Source organism: Etheostoma spectabile, chromosome 20 (assembly GCF_008692095.1).
Source record: "Etheostoma spectabile isolate EspeVRDwgs_2016 chromosome 20, UIUC_Espe_1.0, whole genome shotgun sequence".
Taxonomy (NCBI): Eukaryota; Metazoa; Chordata; class Actinopteri; order Perciformes; family Percidae; genus Etheostoma; species Etheostoma spectabile.
The window spans coordinates 9,461,037-9,481,198 of record NC_045752.1 but is presented as its reverse complement, the minus strand read 5'-3'; the positions used below and the strand labels follow the sequence as shown (position 1 = coordinate 9,481,198).

The 20,162-nt window shown below is 40.4% G+C and overlaps 3 protein-coding genes across 8 annotated transcripts in view; 2 read left to right on the top strand and 1 right to left on the bottom strand.

Annotated features, from left to right (window-relative positions):
- hif1aa (hypoxia inducible factor 1 subunit alpha a) overlaps positions 1-7,770 on the top strand; it is a 15,785-nt gene extending 8,015 nt beyond the window's left edge. Inside the window, exons 3-15 of the mRNA XM_032499529.1 lie at positions 1,179-1,330; positions 2,044-2,128; positions 2,741-2,850; positions 3,643-3,845; positions 4,066-4,172; positions 4,625-4,772; positions 4,976-5,268; positions 5,373-5,575; positions 5,678-5,800; positions 5,923-6,170; positions 6,255-6,354; positions 6,448-6,538; positions 6,635-7,770. Of these exons, the coding sequence (XP_032355420.1) occupies positions 1,179-1,330; positions 2,044-2,128; positions 2,741-2,850; positions 3,643-3,845; positions 4,066-4,172; positions 4,625-4,772; positions 4,976-5,268; positions 5,373-5,575; positions 5,678-5,800; positions 5,923-6,170; positions 6,255-6,354; positions 6,448-6,538; positions 6,635-6,798 (2,027 nt within the window). The 3' untranslated portion in view covers positions 6,799-7,770. The remainder of the gene's footprint in view (positions 1-1,178; positions 1,331-2,043; positions 2,129-2,740; positions 2,851-3,642; positions 3,846-4,065; positions 4,173-4,624; positions 4,773-4,975; positions 5,269-5,372; positions 5,576-5,677; positions 5,801-5,922; positions 6,171-6,254; positions 6,355-6,447; positions 6,539-6,634) is intronic.
- On the bottom strand, positions 7,549-12,715 carry LOC116669612 (serine protease HTRA2, mitochondrial). 3 transcript variants are annotated; one of them, XM_032499533.1, is made up of 8 exons: positions 12,692-12,715; positions 10,365-10,569; positions 9,519-9,713; positions 9,270-9,302; positions 8,779-8,887; positions 8,613-8,682; positions 8,415-8,510; positions 7,549-8,246 (listed from the first exon to the last, which is right to left on the bottom strand). In XM_032499533.1, the coding sequence occupies exons 2-8, from the start codon at positions 10,431-10,433 to the stop codon at positions 8,081-8,083; spliced, it is 738 nt and encodes a 245-aa protein (XP_032355424.1). In that variant the 5' UTR covers positions 10,434-10,569; positions 12,692-12,715; the 3' UTR covers positions 7,549-8,080. The 3 variants fall into 3 exon arrangements, with proteins under 3 accessions (XP_032355424.1, XP_032355423.1, XP_032355422.1); XM_032499532.1 differs by lacking the exon at positions 12,692-12,715 and adding an exon at positions 12,084-12,102; XM_032499531.1 differs by lacking the exon at positions 12,692-12,715 and adding an exon at positions 11,217-11,880.
- On the top strand, positions 12,154-20,162 carry mis18bp1 (MIS18 binding protein 1). 4 transcript variants are annotated; one of them, XM_032499527.1, is made up of 17 exons: positions 12,154-13,174; positions 13,274-13,408; positions 13,487-13,551; positions 13,618-13,788; positions 14,038-14,111; positions 14,265-14,386; positions 14,554-14,644; positions 14,966-15,087; positions 16,705-16,862; positions 16,997-17,063; positions 17,146-18,007; positions 18,126-18,304; positions 18,908-19,047; positions 19,155-19,294; positions 19,380-19,467; positions 19,571-19,625; positions 19,935-20,162. In XM_032499527.1, the coding sequence occupies exons 1-17, from the start codon at positions 12,295-12,297 to the stop codon at positions 20,030-20,032; spliced, it is 3,447 nt and encodes a 1,148-aa protein (XP_032355418.1). In that variant the 5' UTR covers positions 12,154-12,294; the 3' UTR covers positions 20,033-20,162. The 4 variants fall into 4 exon arrangements, with proteins under 4 accessions (XP_032355418.1, XP_032355419.1, XP_032355416.1 ...); XM_032499528.1 differs by having other exon boundaries at positions 13,487-13,788; positions 17,146-17,391; positions 17,539-18,007; XM_032499525.1 differs by having other exon boundaries at positions 13,487-13,788; positions 18,914-19,047.

The following is a 20,162-nucleotide window of genomic DNA, read 5'->3' as shown; positions in this document are numbered from 1 at the left end:
CTTACTGGTGTGTTTTGGGTCATTGTCTTCTTGAAAGACCCATTTCAAAGGCATTTCCTCTTCAGCATAAGGCAGCATGACCTCTTCAAGTATTTAGATGTATTGAAACTGATCCATGATCCCTGGTATGCGATAAATAGGCCCAACACTAACATGATTTTTGCACAACCATGCTTTACTGGCTTCACTGTGTACTGTGGATTGAATTCAATGCATGCAGTTCCTAGACCCAAAAAGAACAATTTTGTTCTCATCAGTCCACAGAATGTTGCGCCGTTTCTCCTTTGGCCAGTCAATGTGTCCTTTGGCAAATTTCAACCTATTCAGTACATGTCTTTTTTTCAGCAACGGGACTTTGCAGGGTCTTTTAGCTGATAGCTTTGCTTCACATAGCCTTCTTCTGATCGTAACAGTACTCACAGGTAACTTTGAGTCTTCTTTGGTTTTCCTGGAGCTGATCATTGGTTGAGCCTTTCCCATTTTGGCTATTCTTCGATCCATTCGATTGGTAGTTGTCCGTTTTTCCCATGTCGTTCAGGCTTTGGATGCCATTTCAATGCATTTGAAATCATTTTGGCTGAGCAGCTTATAATTTTCTGCACTTTTTTTTATATGTTTTCCGCTCTCCAATCAACTTTTTAATCAAAGTCTGCTGTTCCTCAGAGCAATGTCTAGAACGACCCATTTTGCACCGTGAGTATTTCAGTGTGAAATGCACTATAACAAGCATGCACAGCATTTGCTTCCTTCCATAAATATGGGCCATAATTGACACCTGTTTCTTCACAGATCAATCACCTCACTAATTGAACACAAAACTGCTATTATTTTGAACATGCCCATTTCAATTACAGATTCAGTTACACAGAATGAGCAGCATGCATGTCATGACTGTTGGATCTGTTGGTTTTCTACAACTCTACAGCACTTACTAGTAAATTATTTGCCATGTAGAAATATCACTTTTACCAAAACAAATATGATTTATAAGGTTAGTGATGTTGTACTGCTATTATTTTAAACACAACTGTACACGTGGGTAGTGTGTTTTCTGTGTGTCGCAGTGTCCTGCCCTGCAAACATTTTCTTTACATAACAATTTCCTCTTGTTTTTATTTTCTTTCCCTACCTTCCTTTTTGTCTCTCATCTCTTCTCCCTTTTATGTTATCTCCTCCAGCTGAGCCAAGGGCAGAGGAGGAAACCGAGCTTGATACACAGCTAAACAGCTCCTACACAAAGGCTTTGGAGGGCTTTCTCATGGTTCTGGCTGAAGACGGAGATATGATCTATCTCTCTGAGAATGTCAACAAGTGCCTCGGGCTAGCCCAGGTTGGTCTGATTTGACCGGCTGTGTAGCCCTGCACGATTCTGTGAAAAATATGAATCACAATTTATTTGCTTAGAAATGATATCACGATTCTCTGCCACGATTTTTTTTTTTTTTTTGACCATGACAAAACTAAATAAATTGGCAATACCAAACATTGATTTTTTTTGGCACCGATAGCACATTGTGAATAACCACAAGCCTGTAAACATAAAGGCTTCAGTAAAGAGACTGGAGAGCATTGCAGTGCTTGGGGGTACTTTTAAATGTATTTTATACAGTCTATGTTTTAAAGTTACAGAAGAAAGTAGTAGCGTTTGTGAAGCAGTCTGCTCGTAAAATTAAACGAGAATCAAGGTTATTTTTTTATTTTATTTTTTTAATCGAAGTTATTTAAAAATTAAAAACCAAAAATCAAGATTGGGATATTATAACGATTAATCTTGCAGGCCTACTGCTATGTCTCAACATTAAAAAAGGCCATGGAGGAAATAGAATTCTCTGCTGTTTCATGGGAGACGGCAGAAAGTAAAATATGGTTACCGTTAAGTTTTCACATATACTGCCCGTTAAATAGACACATACACATTAGGCCTTTTTATTGAAAAAAGTTAGAGGTCACCACAAAATGTCTACCAAGAACAATTAAACTGCTGCATGTACATGGTAAAAGGTAATGGTAACTTACACTCTGTTCTCATTCTTTCTGCTGAAGTTTGACCTGACTGGACACAGTGTGTTTGACTTCATACATCCCTGTGACCAGGACGAGCTGAGGGAGATGCTGGTCTATAAAACAGGTGAGAGACAAATACAGTGAGCAGTGTCCCATTATAAGACCTCACCAATTGACAGAATCGGGCAATGTGTCAGGTCTGCCAGTACTCCAATCAACACTGAATCCAATTCTCTCTGTGCTGGCACATTCAGACCTGGAGGCTGTCAGAACAAGTTATTTTCCCACTTCAGTCCTAAGGTCAAAGTGATTAGAGTTGGCGAGTGTTTGGACCTTTCACTCAACATTACTGGAACAGTATGCTACATCACTGGCACATTTCCCATTTTGCTTGCACAACACAATTTAGCATTGCTTTTAGTATTGAATTTTTCTTTTTTTGGTATAATTTCAATTAAGTGAAATAATTAGGCTAAAGCGTCCCAGTTATTCCGATTTGAAATGTGCATCATAACATAATTTGCTTTTTCTCCTAAGCACTTTATAGTTTCACAGTTGCAAGGGGTGTTAACTCCACCTCCTTTATTTACCTTGCTATAGCTGACCACAGTACTTTACAGCTTAATGTCTCCTCAGAATGCAAATGTGATCTGTTGGCAGTTGGCCAAAGTTTGTAATAAGACACTGAAAAAAAAATAATGAAATGGAACATCTTGTCCTGTTGGTGTGATTTCAGGGCCCAAAAAGGCCAAGGAATCAAACACAGAGCGCAACTTCTTCCTCCGAATGAAATGCACTCTCACGAGCAGGGGCCGCACGGTCAATGTGAAATCAGCTACATGGAAGGTAGGCCGCAGTGGAATCAGTGAGAAAATGCTCTCCCAGCAATGTATCAAAAACAGTACTAATATTAGTATATACTTAATATGTGCATATATGTAATGTAAAGTATTATAATTGTCATTGTATTTGCTGTCATTTCACCACGTGCAAGTACACTTATCAACACTGAGGTTGTTAGTAATGTCGATCAACCTTTAGAAAACATTTTAATCGGAAATATATTATTCTTTTAATTATTTTATTAACATTTTAGAAATTAGGTAAATGTTTGTCTTCGTGGTTGTAGGGCATGTCAAAACATGAGACTGTGTAATGACAGTTATTGTGTTTATTGCCACGGCCTCAGCCTGTAAGACGGCAAGTAAGAAAGTAAGTACATATAATCATTTTAGTATAAAAGTACTTTTAAAATGTGCTGATGTTGAAGTCCTATTTGAGCTCAAATGCACAAACGCGAAAGAAACAGACTGCATTACAGCGGCTGTCTACTTCAGCATTAATCCAGTTACTTAATGTGCAAAGGAAATTGACCATCATGCTGGTCTTTATACAAATTGAACCATCAGTGTCTGTGATTAACATATATATATATATATATATATATATATATATATAAATACATCTGGATTAGATGTAGCCATTATCTGAATAGATTAGGAACTTAAATGAAAAACGAGTTAAGCCTAGAACTCAAATTGTGATAATTTTGTGTCTGCTGCATTAGGAAATGTTTTACTCTCCTTGGGGTCTGAAAAATATAATAAAACTGTTATTATTCCTGTTGTCACTCTCTAGGTGCTCCACTGCTCGGGTCATGTCCGTGTTTATGACAGCCACACTGAGGAGACTCCCAACGGGCACAAGGAGCCACCTGTTCCCTACCTGGTTTTGATCTGTGATCCCATCCAGCACCCCTCCAACATTGAGGTCCCACTGGACACCAAGACCTTTCTCAGCCGACATACAATGGACATGAAGTTTACGTATTGTGACGAGAGGTGAGTTTGTCCATCTGAGTAAATATTAAAAAGCTTAACATGGATCGATTCAGCGACTTAAGCAAGCTGTGTAGTACTTTTCATTGTCTATTATTGCCAAAGCTCTCACTAGCATAGACCTACAGAGCCACCTAGTGTTTATTGTAGATACTACAGAAGCATAGTCTTTATGTCAATTAAAGAATTCATCTATTTCTTTTTGTTGTTATTGCTTGTCCAGGATCACTGAGCTCATGGGTTATGATCCAGAGGACCTGTTGAATCGTTCTGTGTATGAGTACTATCATGCTTTGGACTCAGACCATCTTACCAAGACTCACCACAACTGTAAGCATGATCAACAATAGTGCATTGATTTAAAACTTGTTTTTAAATTCACAACAAATTCCAGCTGTTATTTTTTTCAAACCTTTTTTCCCATGACATGGTGCTCTTTGGATGCTTTTAAATAGACCTTAGTGCCCCCCTAATACCATATCTGAAATCTCTTTTCCAAAATTTGGCCTTGGTGCAGAATTACAGGCACTAGAGCCCCACAATGAGCTTTCCTTACTATTTGCCATTTCTGAGTCTGTAGCTGTTGAAGGGGGGGGGGGGGGCAAAGTAGAGAAAGGAGAGGTAACTTTGCCCCTTATGACCTCATAAGGACTAGGCCACTTGGGGACCATAGGCATATTAATGTTAAAAAAACCTCAAAGTGAAATTTTCATGCCATGGGACGTTTAACCAAATGTCTAAATCTATATATCTTTTCTCTATTCCTTTTTCTTTGCTCTTAGTGTTTGCAAAGGGCCAGGTCAGCACAGGCCAGTACCGGATGTTAGCCAAGAGAGGAGGCTTTGTGTGGGTGGAAACACAAGCCACTGTCATCTACAACAACAAGAACTCACAGCCACAGTGTGTTGTCTGTGTCAACTTTGTGCTTAGGTACTATAAATGCTCTTCAAAGAGTATTTTCAGAATAAATTGTAGTGTTGAAATGAGTTTGTGTTTTCTTAAGTGAAATGAGATAGCTAAAGAGTTGGCTTGTACAAAAAAACAGATTACTGCTAGTATTTTTGTGGTTATTTTCAGAGCCATTGCAAAATACTCAATAAACTCAATCTAACGGCTGCATAACTCTGTTACAGTGGCATCCAGGAGGAGAAACTGATCCTGTCTCTGGAGCAGATTGAGGATGTGAAGCCAGTGAAGGAGGAAGAAAAGGCTGTGGTTGAGAGCAGCCAACCCGACATGTCTCCAACCCTGCCAAAGGACGAAGAGAAGGGCCCAGAGCTGGATGTGATCAAACTGTTCACTCAGGCGGTAGAGGCCCAGCCTCTGGCTAGCCTGTATGACCAGTTAAAGGAAGAGCCAGAGGCCCTCACCTTGTTGGCCCCTGCTGCAGGAGACGCAATCATCTCCTTGGATTTTAGCTGCCCTGGTTCGTGGCCTCATATACACACACTTGAACTTCCTCAGCAGAAATCATAATTTATATCCTCGGTGATTGAAGCCATTGAAACATCCCATTGTCTTTTGGTACAGATTCAGAGATCCAGCTGCTGAAGGAGGTCCCTGTCTACAACGATGTAATGCTTCCCTCCACTAGTGACAATGTGGCTCTGCCTCTTTACCCTCTGCTGCCCGGGGAGCCTCTTCATGTTACCACAACCAGCTCTGAGGATGCCAAAGCTAAGAGCTATGCTCCTGCCACGTCCCCCACATCAACCAGCCAGAGCTCCACAGAGGTCAGTGTGAATTATTGGGATTTTTCCATTTAGACAATGCACTTCTTTCTTTACTTACTAATTGTAATGAAAAGCGAATGACCTTTCACTTCTTATATTTAGGCTGACAGTCCGCTGGACTTTTGTTTCCCCATGGACTCAGAGATGAGCTCAGATTTTAAACTAGACTTGGTCGAGAAGCTGTTTGCCATTGATACAGAGCCCAAGACCCCCTTCAACACACAGGTAATAATATCAGGAAATACTGTAGATTTCATTGCATTTAAATCAAGTTAATTATCTAATACATTAAAAGGTTGACTAATTTTGAAAGGTCTGAGTCATTTGATCTTTTTTCTCCCCTTAAGGCAATGGAAGATTTAGATCTGGAGATGTTAGCTCCCTACATCCCCATGGATGATGACTTCCAGCTGCGCAGTCTGAGCCCAGAAGAGCTTCTATCTGGTGGACCAGTCAAATCCCTTGAGAGTTCTCCAGTCCATGTCACACAGGACATCCATAGCTATCCTAGCTCCCCATTTAATGCACCAGGCAGTCACACAGCTTCCCCAGCACCCCTCAATGCCCCTAATCCTGCCATCGTTGTTGCTAAGAGGTAAAGTCACCCAAGTTCTCCATATTATATTTATTGCTTTATAGTGCTGTTTTGGGTTAGCTGACCCCTATTGCTGTGCTGCAGGACCCCACAGCTGGACAAAGAAGTCTCGCTCAGGACCCTGGCAGCTCAGAATGCACAGCGCAAAAGAAAATTGGGTGACCTAATAGAGATGATCGAACAGGTAAATCCTCAACATCCAAACATGGTTTATATATATCCTACTTTATATTTACAGATGGCGAGTTTGAGTATCTCTATTTGATGATTTTTCCAGGGAACTTTGCCACAGGAAGAAGTGGAGCAGGGCAAAAAGCTGAGAGCCTCCGATTCAGGAACAACCAGGACCATACTTCTGCTGCCTTCAGGTGACTAAAATAAACCACGTGGTACATATTTTAGACTTTTGCTTGTTACTAAACACTAGCAGAATTACAACTCTTACATATCTTGTTTTTTTTCAGATATGGCTAGTCGTCTACTGGGCAGCACATCAGAGGGCACCAGTTCCCTTTTCACTCTTCCGCAGCTCACGCGCTACGACTGTGAGGTTAACGCCCCCTTGCAGGGTCGTCAGTTCCTGCTGCAGGGAGAGGAGTTGCTGCGCGCTCTGGATCATGTCAATTGAGTCAATGCTTTGCCTGCATACCGCTGGACACTACAATTTCTTCCTGAATATTGTTACTCTCTCTCCACGACCCCTAACCTCACCCCACTGCTCCTTATTTATGTATCTGTATGAGTCTGACTATAGTATGGCTGCTGTTTGTGCACCTCATGTGATATTTGCAGCATTCCACCACGACAAACACCATAGCAGCTAGGGTGCAAGGGATTCAGGTATCGTGAGATGTCCAATTGTCGTTTTGTTTTTTCTCTCTTCCGGGGAGTCTCTCTCAGCACACAACGCCTTGACATATGACCCTTTTCCAGCAGGTCACCACAGACCCTGGCGCTACTGCCAGCAGTGTATTGTAAGCTTGAGTCGCACAATTTATATTTTCTTAAAAAGAAAAATATTACCAGCAATATATATTAAGCCTTTTTAAAGTTGTTTAAATAGGATTTAAACTATTTTATTTTTCCTCCCATACTTGTATGTTGTAGTACTTGTACCTAACAATTTCTTTAGTCCAGAAGTATGGACATATTGTTTAAACCTTAGATGGTTTGAATGTTTCCATTTAATAGCTATCAGTCTCTGAGGAAAATGCATTTTATTGTGTAGCAGTCCAGTACATGTCACTTTATACTTTACTGTGTGTGTTACTGTACATATACCATGGACAATTTTACTCATTACTGTCAAATGAAATTAAGTAACTGCTTAACTTTGTTTGCTTCTCATCATAGATGAATGACAGTTTTCTCTAACATATAGTGAATTCATGTTTTTGGTTTTTACTGTGTGGCATACTCAACAGTTTAAAATAAGTGGCTTATTTATATTTTACTTGTGATTGTCATGGTAGCAGCGCGAGTTGTCAAACATGTTTGCTCAGTTTAATGGTTGTCAGTCTAATACCATTGATCCATGCCATATTGTTGGTCTCCCATGCTTCTTATTGCCATCTTAACATTAAATGGCTTTAATAAAGTACATTGTAACAGTTTACAAACACTGTATTGTGGGCTGTAGAAACAATTCATGACATGACACATAACTAGTTTTGATAGTTTGCCCAGTAAGAAGCATTTTGTAGAGGTAGAAAACACATTTTGTTTAATCTTTCATTTATTCTAACACTGCAATCTTGTCGCTGTAATGTTCTTTCCGGTATCAACAAAACATTTAACAAGTCATCAAATACTGGAAGTCAAACTTGTACATTAAGACACAAACTAATCATGTGACCGTCTGTTCCTCAGGTTAACTTGAAGTCAAGAAATTAAATTGTATAGCAATAGTGTCACTCTGTACACTCTGGAGTCATTTGCAGTCGAAGCAACTCGTCTCCTCTCTGCACCACCATGGTGATTTGGTCACTGCTGCGGACAGCCTGGTAGATCTCCTCTGAGGTTTTCACCTTCACTCCGTTAATCTCCAACACAATGTCTCCCGGTATCATCCCAGCTCTGAAACAAGTATGGCAGTACTGAGGGTTAGCATCAACATAGCATACAAGCTAAATCCCTTGCCTATTATATCAAGAATGTCCATGCAACAAGGGAAATGCACCACCCAAACTTTAAGAGCAATAAGGATCCTTCACCACCCATCCAATAGTCACTTGATCTGCTTACCTGTTGGCCGGGGAGCCCATGATCACTCTGTGAATTAAGATGCCATGTGTCACATCTGGGAAGGATGAGTCTCTTAACTTCAACTCTGCAATGATGCTGAAGCAAAGGGACAAAAGAAACATCTGGTTTAATACACAGCGGTGCCAGCGCTGATGTAACTCCACTCTGTTTAACCGTTTGTGATTGAGAAGCATTTACCTCGGCGTCAGTGTCAGCATCATTACACCAATGTACCGCTGCTTTGTCTTTGATTCACCAAACCAAGTATCTTGAAGAAGATGCACAAAAACAGTGTGTAAAACAGTTGGATGCTACAGAGAATATAAGAGACCAAAAGACGGGATGTGTAGCTTTTGATTCTTACTCTTTTTTTTTGCTGCTTGATCAAGGAAAAGTCTCAGGCGATCAGATGGAATAGCAAAGGAGATTCCTGCGGTGACCTTCATGGTGTTTATACCAATGACTTCACCATCCTAATTAGAGGACAGATAACATATTTGGATAGCGTTTTGTGCACTAAAATGTTATTTGGTTGCCGAAGTCCAGTAACGCCAATCTAAGTAAAACTCCTGCTGTTTTGACAATGGTGACGTTTCCAGTTGCTTGGAAGCAATTTTGAACACAAAGTATTGTGCTAAACACACATCATCCCCACACTCAAAGTATCAGTTTACATATCCTGTAACAACAAACACAAATTAAAAACATCAGGGTTCCTTCATGTAACATTAACTGCAACTAAAGTGCACTAAAATTAAAATCTGCAGTCCATGCAAGCATCACACACCAGAGTGACAACAGGTTCAGTGACATTTAAATGTGATGATCAACATTGAAACCAGACCTGTGACTCACCAAGTTAATCAGGGGACCTCCAGAATTTCCAAACTGCAAAACAAATCAGTAACACATGACGTTAATATCTCTGAGTCACATTAGATGCTCTCCACAAGCTTATTTCATCCTGATCTGTTTATCCCTTTTTGTCCTAACATTCATGGACATGTGTCTGTCCATCAGCATCAGGCAACGTGCAGTCAAAGCAACTAATGTCGTCTTTGTACCACCATGGTGAATTTGTGTGAATTACTGCAGAATACTCACATCAATGGCTGCATCCGTCTGGATGTAATCCATGTTGGAGTTGGACAGGCCCAGCTCCTTACTGCCTCTTTGTACTGAGCTGACGATTCCTGATGTGATTGTATTCCGTAATGCAAACGGGCTTCCCATGGCAACCACAAACTCTCCTTGTCGAACATCAGACGACCGACCAAGGGTGAGCGTGGGTAAAGGATTCTACATGTCGGGGAGAAGGATATAGAGAGCAGTTTAATACATCCTTAATGGTAGGTCATTCATACTATCCAAACATCAGAGCTTCCTGTTTTTTGCTGCAATGACCCGACCATGCAAGTGCCATGCTCTTTTGTAAAGATGCTGAATCCCCTTTAGTTCTTTTATCACAGTTCTGCTTTTCAAATGGGTAAACAGGGGACTATTCATTTAGCTATAGTAATCTTTCAGTAGACCGTATAAATCACAGCCTTGTAATTCTCAGGCAAAAGAGTCACTTCGAAGTTGTACAGGAGGTTTAATTGAGACTATTTAATGTCTGAATGAAGAATGAAGGTTGTCTCATTAAATGCCATAACAATATTACTAATTTTGATCACATTGTAGGCTGGAGTCTTTCCCTCCTTATTGCTGAACCTTTAATATGGTATTATAAACCTTATAACTGTATTGTTATCCACCACTAGACATTTCCCTGGTTCCTTGTTTGTAAAGAAACTATTTGTGTTTTTTCTTCTCTTCTCTTAACTGTATTTATCTTTTGGTTCTGTCTGTTACAGTGATGATCTGTTGAACTGTCTCTGTGCTTCAACCACTATGATGGAAGCAAATGTGGATGTAGTGAGGTAAAAAATAAGAAAGTAAGTTGCTCACCCTCGCAGTAATTTTGATGGTGGCAATGTCTGCCGCTGGATCGACATCTTGCACAGTGGCATTGTACATCTCCCCGTTGGTGAGCTTCACGCGGACGCCTCTCTTGTTAGCCACAACATGAGCATTGGTGACGATGAGACCATCACTGCTTATAATGAAACCGGAGCCATTTGACACTGGGACTTCTCTTCCTGAAAATGGGTGTCTGGTGAAACAGTAAAATCAGTTGATCTTATTCAACTTGTAAGCAAAATATATGATATAGGTTAATCTGAAGAGAAGAAAACCTAAACATTATTTTAGTAACTGACAAACAGGCAGTTTCAGCAAGATCCAGTAAACTTAACCCACCTTTAGTAGAGAGAACAGACCACTCAAACATTCCCTAACAAAGTTAGTTAATCACATTACCACAGAACAGTCCCAGCCCCTGAAAGTCATGGTTATGACAAAAGACTATCTAGTGCTTAAGCTTAATATTCCCCTGATCCCAACTTAACAAATAATAACAGTGCCTTATTTTTCCTGTTACCCATTAAATGTTCTGGATTCATAGTTGCTGACTTTACTAAATTACATAAATTATTCTTGAGCTCTGTAATTTGTGATGGACCTTTGTCATTTTAGATTTTTTTAACCATACTGTATCACATTCTTGACTTTGATAAGTGTTGTGTCCCTATGGTATTTAGATTTTTGGTCTTTAGGTTCACACATTTTGATAGCTAGCTACTAAGTTATGCGAAGTCAGTGTATACTGCGAGGGTAAAACTAATCAAACTAAAGGAATGTTTGGTGTGAAACATGCTACAAGTTCGTTTTCAACTAATGACACTTTTTCAGTTGACTCACCTGCCTACGATTTCAATGTACACGACAGCTGGAGTGGACTTTTCGACCACATCTGCAATAAAGTTGTATTTATACCGGGGACTATCAGGTTTAAAGGGAGAAGCACACTCAGCTGATGGGAGAATCAAGTTAAAAAAAAACCGCCCGGAAATTGAGACGCTTCCATTCTTCACTTTTTCCTCTTTTTGACTGTGCACAAGTGCCGCACCACAGACTCCCAAGCCCACCGAGAGTGACTTTAACAGAGGACAGCTGCTGTTGTCCCGACCCCTTTTTCTGTCCCACTCCCCCGGGGGTCCCCTGTCCAGGCTTGCGTTCCCCTCGGCTCCCATGTGGTTACATATCACAACAGAGGACACCCGGCTGACTTTCCTCTCTGCCAAAGAGTTAAATCCACGGTTCTGACACCGATTATGTCTCCTTAGTGCTGAGAGAAAACACCTTTTAAGAGGGGTTGCTGCCATGTTGCATCACTTCAGACACCGGTTTGAGACAACTAAACAACACTTTATATCAAAATATGTTTACAGTAACAAAAAAACGCTGTTGAATATTAGATTAAAACAATTCAGGACAAATACTTCCTGATGACCAGCCAGCGACCATAGACAGTTAAAGAAAGCCAGCGACAGCTGAGAAATCAACAACCCCCGGAAGTTTTGACTTTGATACCGTACGAGCCTGCGCAGTACGCTTGTTCTTTTTTGTTGCACTTTAATTAGGCCCTACTTGTCGTATTACTGCCCTCTACAGGAAAGAAAATGAAACAAATATAGAATCTAAAATGTAAAAATAGCTAATAATAATAAATATTACTATGGTTAATTACAATACATAAAAGAACAGTTGAGGGTAAAACATATTTACCGTATGAGGTAATGTCTGTTTACTGAACATTCGACAAATTGAAATATCGGTTTGGTCGGAAGTGACATAGCTAACCCACGTACTGGCAGTACGTCACACATTACTAGCCAATCGCGGCGGTGATGAGGAATTTGAAATTTGCGGGCTAGCGAGCTAGCTATGGGCTAGCATACTATGTATAACAATCGTGTTTTTCTTTTTCCTGAGAACCATGGCGTCGTATCATCATGTATTGCTACAGACAAACAAGCGGTTTGAATCTCCTGCCAAGGTGTTTGCCAAGCTTAAGTCCAAAGTAGAGAGAGAAATATGCTCGAAGGAGGGGACGTTTACAAGTGACGACCCGTTGTGTAACTTTAACGTTAGTAACTTGACCGAGAAACACGGAGCCGTTTTTAAGTCGCCCAAAAAGGGAGCAGAGAGCACCTGGATAGCCGAACAGCATAAGGAGAATCAGAGGTATGGTTCTTATCGCAATCAGGCGCAGGCCTTGACTCTCTCTCCCATAACGAGTCCTCAGAAAACTCTCGGATACTTGTATTCAGACATTAGCAGCGATCATGTGGAGGAAATGCCTCCAGGAACAATAACAGGACATGGATGCACACCAAGAAAGAGAACTTTCCTTGAGTCAACAGCTGTGTCGTGTCCCTCCTCTCGGGTAAACAAAACGCAGATGCACACAAAACCACCTCAAATCAGAGACTCGGGTGGTTTCGAGGTGACAAGCAGGACTCCAGTAAAGTTACAGCCAGTAGAATCTGGCCGTGCAAGCAGTGAATTAGACGATGGGTGTGCTCCCCTTGACAAACTGATGTTTCCAGCCTATATGTTGTCCCCAACGAGGAAGAGGTTGAAGAGAAAATGGGAGCCTCAGGACTTTATGAAAGTGAGCAGCAGTACAAAGGAGGACAGCAATGGATCCATAAGTCAGCCACAACAAAGGAAAACCTCCAGTGCTGCCAGTGAGGATAAAGGCACTTGCATAGAGAATGTAGCTAATATAAGAGGAATATCTGATGACCCGTCAGACATGAACCAGTTCACCCATAATTCTGTGTTCTCATCACTAAGACCCATCGCAATGAAACGTGAGCTATTATTGCTGTTTTGTTCTAGGTTAATCTCTATTCTTTACATCATCATTTAGGGGAAGACATTAACATATGCCTCTTTGCTGTTTTGAACAGGTTGTAATGTTTATGTGGAATGCATTCCTCCGATGTCTCCAGCCAAAATGTTTGCTTACATGAAGGCGAGGGAAATGAAAACGGAGCAGCATGAAGTTTCTAAAGTCAGCGGCAACTCAATGGATCCTTTTGGGGGTGTGTGCTAATAAGTGGAAATATTCTTTTGTTTGCATATTGCATAGTTTTGTTTATGTTTTCATTCCTTTTTAATAGGTAATTTCCGTCAGTCCAGAGACACGCCTCCCTCGACAGCTCACAACATGGGTGAGATGGGGGACATTGCTTTTAGTAGTGTTCCAGAAAGTGTGGTTCCTGTCAAATGGTCCAGAGTACAACCTGCTAACTGCCAAGCAGACACAGATCCTCCTGAGGATGTCCTGAGCCCTGCTGTGTCGCCACAACCTGTTTTGCTAGAAGACCCGCTTGTACTCAATACTCCACGGATCTCCATACCGAAGAAACAAGAGGCTGTGTTCAAGCGAAAGAAATGTCCTCAACGCACGAAATTCCCAAGTGTGAGTTGAAACATATTTTAAAATGTCGACCTCCCTAAATGTAAGTCTCTGATAAAAATTAAAAGGCATATTAGGGAAATTAAGAGGCTTATTTTATATAATGTTATGCTAAATCAGACCACTGGTCAATTCAAGGATTGGATTTGCAGTTACAGTTTAAGATCGAATGGGAAATTTAAAATCAAGAATCTTCTTTTTGACAATTTTGTCTATTGTTCCTAATTGGACCTGTGTTTTCCTCTTTGACAGGAAGGTGTAATTTATCTCCAAAACTGGTTCCTGAGGAAGAATAGCCACGGCCTGTTTGTTGATGGAACCCACCAGTAAGTGTTGTAAAATAACACATTTTCAAGTTGCTTACTCAGCTACTGACCTATGAGACGGATGTGTTCATGCTTTGGATTTGGAATCTTTTAAGATTTTTGTGTGGTTTAATGTAAACTCTGTGATTTTCTTTACTTTTCCTTATAACCCAGGGCCGAAAATACACAATGGCACAGTAACCTCATTGTGGAAAGGGTTTCCAGTTCTGTGGTGAAGACTGTCTCAGGCAGTGTTTACGTCTTGGTTGGCAAGATGAACATGAAGGTTGACTCTGGTAAGCCAGATGCTGTGTGGTTAAATATTTTTCCTTGAAATATGTTTCATTTTAGTAGAAGGAAGTTAAAAAATACATAATAAATAAAGAAGACTTTCACATAAACTGATGCAAATTTTAATACAGTGTGGGTTAATACTCTTTTACGTGAAACTTTTTGCCTGCAGATTTTCCCAAGTGGCTTTTGAAGAAATTTGCCAGTGGTTTTCCTCCTGACTGGAAGGCACTTTATGAGAGGTTTTTGTCAGAGTCAAGAGAGTAAGAATATTTATTTCCGTTTTGTTTAAGCTGTTGGGGATGCAAACGTCTTGGGAGGGTTACCACAGTCTGAGTTGTCAAAAGAAAAGCAAAAAAGATAAAGCTCCTAGCTCTCAGGTGTGTCAGTTTTTGACTGCTCTCATGCCTAAGGGAATCTTCTCTTACAGTACCGTTATGATAATCATAATTGGCTTATATGACCTTTTGGTCTTTGCTGGGGATGTTGAGTGAAATGAAATTACCATTGAGTCAAACTATTCAGAAATGGTTAGTTGTTAAAATTCCGTGTTTTGAAGTGAACAGAATTTTGTTTTGTTGTAGCGACCCCAGCAGGGAAACAAAGAGGACCAGCAAGGGCAGAAGTCTCTTTTCAGAGACAAAATCTGAGACACCCTCCAACATCCATGCTGTGAAGCGGCACAGGCAAAAGTCTTTGAAGACATGTGAGTAGTACAAGATAAATGCTTTAGCTAAAAACCTTGCAAATAAATGCTCTGTACAAGAACATGTTACTGTACTGAGGCCTCCTACTCCCATTATTCATTTGGTTTAGAGATCTTTCCCCTAGTTCTTGTTTTTTTGTTAATTTTGTTTTGTACAACAATTTGAAAAGGAGTACAAAAGCAGAACTACATATTGAATAATAACAATAACAAAGAGTCTACAGCCTATGCTGTGGCTAAAATAGGCAGGGTGGTGCTTTGACTTATGTCAGCAGGCTAACATGCTCAAATTTATACTGCTGATGCAAATAAGCAGTATCCTCTGGGGCTGAGAAGTGAAGCCAATGTGGAAGTGCCTTAAACCTTCATTAATTCTGATAGCCAGCAGGGTGTGACTCCACTGGTTTAAAAAAAGAACAGAAAAAAAGACTGATTGTAGAGATGTCAATATGAAAATGACCTTCCTCCGCATTGATTAATTACTTCAGTAAACCTTGTTTGGGAATGTGTTTATGGTCCCAACTGCAAGTCTTCTTCATTACAGCATGATGTTCATTTTGGAAATCAGGGTTGCATTTAGAGTATAAGACGGTAGAGCAGGGTACGCTTTAGGTCGTGCCATCTTTGTGATTGACAAGTTGCTACCATAGCAACCTGTCAAACAAGATAGAGGCTTATCAATGTATCCACGGCACTGTATATTTAAATAGCCATACAAGTTTGACCCTGCCTTTCACAGTGTGTTTTACTGTAACATTTTGGTCAACTTAACATTTCTTGTTCAGCAATTGTTTTTTACTAAAGACACTTTAAGGAGTTGGTTGCTAATTTAGTTTTAAGCCTGTTTTTGTAAATGTAAATTACTGATTGGTGATGCTAGAAAAGATGGTCTAGAGGGATGGGCTAAGGCATAACCTGCCTGGAGCTTTGACCGAGGATACATGACAACACCCTTCCTATACTAAGCCGCCGCTAACTCCGCCCATACAGCGACAAATTCATGTGACACTTTAGAGGAAAGGATGTCTCATCCTTTGTGTCCTCTTTCCTCCCGTGATTTCCTTGCGTCTCTCCCATCCTTCCTCGGTGGGACGGACTAACGCGAGAAAGGGAGGCAAGTGGAGGAGCCGGTGATGCAATTTTTAAAAACCTGGGATGCACATCAAGTGCCCACAAACCAATGGGTGACGTCATGGTGGCTACGTCCACTTCTTTTAAACAGTCTGTCGATGCCAAGCAGTTTGTTAGCGTGTTTACCATTTTAGCTTAATATGTTTGCATGCTAAAATCAGCACAAAACACAAAGTACAGCTGAAGTGGTTGGGAATGCCATTAGTTTTGCAGGTACGTGTAAGTTTTGGACAATTTTGATTTGATGGCAATGCACATGCCATCAGTTATTGGGATTCATCCTCTGCGGACCATGAATGTCTGTACCAAAGAATCCATCCAATAGTTAGTTACATTTTTCGACCGACAGACAGAACATTACCATCTCTAGAGCTGCTAGTATGGCTAAAAATACAATCTCAGGTTATTATCCCAACATTGGCACTTTTAATCTTTGGGTAATGCATTGATCAATTTATATTACATTTATTTTCTCCACTTCTCCAGGTAATTCCTGCCCACCTGCCTTGCTTTCTTCAAAAGTATCCCGAAGTGGTCGCACGATCAAGCCACCTCTGGAGTATTGGAAAGGAGGGAGAGTTATTCTGGACGCACACATGAATGTTACCATCCATGAAGGTTATGATACATCCATCTGCATCCCTGTAAGCACCTGCAATTGAACTCATAAATTACATAATAATCCAGAATATATATTTTTTTGAGTATGTACAAACAACTGATATAATAATTGATATAGATCAATGTGACCTTTTCTAATTTCTAAATCTCACTGGAGGTCACTACAACGGTGTCTATGAGGGCATCACAGAAACCTGCCCGTGTGTTCCTGCCCTGCAGTGAAGGTAGAGATAACAGAGCTTTAGTTTTAGTATTGTGAGATAAGTTATGAATTGCATGCAGACAAACTGTCATCTGTGTTTGCAGGTCTTCAGCAATGTGAATCACCCAGGGACGTAGAGGCATCAGTACCATTGAGAAGGGTCAAGGCTCCAGTCCGCAAATGCAACAGAGCCAATATTGAGCCTGAAGAGAAGCCATCTTATTCCCCTGAAGCCCCTGTAGAAACGCTTAGCAGCCCTGAAGAGTGGTCTGGCAGACAAACAAGGTCCATCCGAAGGCGTGTAGCTACAGTGCAAACATTGTATGTGGACAATGTCCCTCAAAAGCAAAGTAAATCCTTAAAGTCTTCAACAAGGAGGTCAAAACAACAGACGCATGACAGCCCTGAAGAGTGGTCTGGCAGACCAACCAGGTCCAGCCGAAGGCGTCCAGCTACAGTGCAAACATTGTATGTGGAAAATGTCCCTCAAAAGCTAAGTGAAAGTGAAAAGTCTTCAACAAAGAGGTCAAAACAGCAAACCGAAAACCCCACAGGGACTTCACTGAGAGTCTTTGGCAGAAAACAGGCTGTCCAAGCATCCACAGAATCTGTTAATGATACAGCATCATCAGATGAACAGGTCATTGGGAGAAAGAAGACCGGAAGAGAAGCGCACAGGAAGAGAGGCAAGAGAGTTCTTAACAAGTCACAACCAAGCCACATGTTTCCATCAAGTGATTCACCAAACGCCTCTGAGGAGAGTGAAAATGAAATGAGGAAGAGAACCAGAGTAACAAAACAAAACAATAAACAAAGCAAATGTACCAATTCAACATCACCTGCAAAGCCTTTGCCTAAGTTGACACAATCCAACAAGAAACCCAAGGCAAACCAAGGCAATGCAGCGATTTCACAAGAGCAAGATGCAGACAAGTGGACAGAGGCAGAGCTTATGAAGCTACAAGAGTAAGTTTTGTAGGCCTACAGAATGAGAAAGTAGAATTATGCAGAATTAGACTTACATACTGTATTAAGAAAAACCTCACGGCTCACTGATGCATATGTGCATGTTTGTGTTTCCCAGGGCTGTTTCTTATTATCCGAAGCACTTGGCAGGTTTCTGGGAAAAGGTGGCGAGGGTGGTTGGAACGCGTTCTGCAGAAGAGTGCCACTCCCAGCATACATCGCTGGGAACCTCCCAGACTCCGGCTAAGAGAGCCAAAAAAAAACAAAAGGAAAAGGTGGAGGCACCAAAAGATCCAGGTAGAGAGGTTTTGGTTTGGGATGGAAGTTCACTGCTATCTAATGCCACATCCCCAGATTTGACTCAGGTGACATCACTGGAGGCAGTTTGTCAGGCGGTGTTCAGCTCCGTCTTTAGCCACAAGATTGTTGTAGTAGTAGTTTTGCAGTAGTACTCTCCAAAACCTGTCAACACACTTTTGGTGTGTAAAATTGGTGGAGTTCCCCATAAATGTGGCTGTAATTTAAAAAAAATTAATAAACCTAATTTATAAAAGGGTTTAGGCCAAACACATGATATTGAGCAGAAGTCCAGATGAATTAATAAAAGTGCCAGTGGAGTGGACAAAAAAGCACAAACTCATTACAATTTAGCACAATTCAATCCAACAACGCAAACTTTACTTTAGAGTGAATGATCGTTTTTTCCGACAAAGAAGTAATCTTTACAAAGGTAGTGTTACTATGGTGCTATAGAATTGTATTGCGTTATATTGTACGTTTGCTGTATTAGCATTTTTTTTTCTTAAACCTTCTTTGAGAACCAAAATTATTCAAATGTTTTTTGCAAAAGAGAGGGCACGTTTAACTGCAGAGATCTGAAAAGCTATAATTTATGTCTAGTTACAGATCATCCGGTGATATCTGCCCGAGTGGGAACCTTAAAGAGAAAGCAGCAGGTGCGTCAGTTTCTGGATACCATGCCCAGAGAAGATGTTGAGGACGTTTTCAGCTCTGCTGCCATGCAGAATAAGCGCTTTGAGGTTTGTTTCTTTCTGTTTTTGTATTTTGAATCAAAATAAGAGATGTTATGATTATACACACAAAAATGAGTGATAACTGTTCCTCTCGTACCTATCTTAATGAATAGATGCCCTCCATATGTCCGAGTGACCACGACTTCACATTATCTGACATGGAGCCACTGACCCCCATGTCAAAAGTTTTCCCAGAAGTGAAGACTCCTCAGTGTCTGCATATCACTCCGGGCATGATGGGTTCTCCAAACAGGTGAATGACGTTGACTTATGCCTTCTGGCTTGTAAGAATTGACTCCAGTAAAATGACCTGACCTACCGCTTTCTTGATTACAAAGGACCAATGATGACAAGTATGTCTATCAACTCCAGAAGAGGATGAAAAAAAATCAGTTTAATGTCTGCAAACACGCTCCTTCTTCAAAGGTACTTATTCATAAGGGTTCATTTTTTAGATTATTATCTTAAAACATATATATTAGAATTCTTTATTAGAAAAATAACCATTTAACTCTTATTTTTTTTTCAGAGCTTTACACCCACACCATCAACTAAACAAACAATGAGAAGATGTGGTAACACAGGTAGGATTCCTGACAAATGTGCAGGGGAGGGACAAAATAATAAAAACCCTAAAATACAAAACAATACCCCTAGCTAATACTAAATTGAAGTCTGTAATGCTCGTATTTTATTAACACAGGTAGAGCTGTTCAACTTGATATTCAACATTAAGGCTGTAGAAAAAAAAAAAAAATGTGTCCACTACTGTATGTTGCTGTTATACTTTCAGGAATTAGTTGAAAACATTTCAAAAGCTGTAATTGAAAGCTGGAAACCGTTATTTCTACACCTCAATTGTAACACAATCTGTTTCTTTTCTTTTTCACTAGAAAATGACACCTTTGTTGTTTGGGAGATGTTCCCAGGAAACAATGGCACGCTTTCTGAAAGCGAGGAAGAGGATTTTTACTTCTCAGACAACGACTGATTGGAGCTCATGTTTTTTAAAAAATCTAAATTTGTTCACATGAATTCAAATCAATGACAAATAGGAGAGATGGGACTTTTTTCTTGTTGAACTCATCAAATGTTAACAATAAAACATCTTTCACATGTAA

What these genes read in the sequence shown, in the direction of transcription:
- LOC116669612 (XM_032499531.1), bottom strand. Translation starts at nt 11,680, where the DNA reads ATGGCAGCAACCCCTCTTAAAAGGTGTTTTCTCTCAGCACTAAGGAGA. An exon ending in CCATCAAAATTACTGCGAGG is followed by an intron (nt 9,714 to 10,364) that starts GTGAGCAACTTA and finishes CCCGACATGTAG; the next exon opens with AATCCTTTACCCACGCTCAC. An exon ending in ATGCTGACACTGACGCCGAG is followed by an intron (nt 8,511 to 8,612) that starts GTAAATGCTTCT and finishes CCTTTGCTTCAG; the next exon opens with CATCATTGCAGAGTTGAAGT.
- mis18bp1 (XM_032499524.1), top strand. Translation starts at nt 12,295, where the DNA reads ATGGCGTCGTATCATCATGTATTGCTACAGACAAACAAGCGGTTTGAA. An exon ending in AAGACCCATCGCAATGAAAC is followed by an intron (nt 13,175 to 13,273) that starts GTGAGCTATTAT and finishes TGTTTTGAACAG; the next exon opens with GTTGTAATGTTTATGTGGAA. An exon ending in ATACATCCATCTGCATCCCT is followed by an intron (nt 16,863 to 16,996) that starts GTAAGCACCTGC and finishes ATCTCACTGGAG; the next exon opens with GTCACTACAACGGTGTCTAT.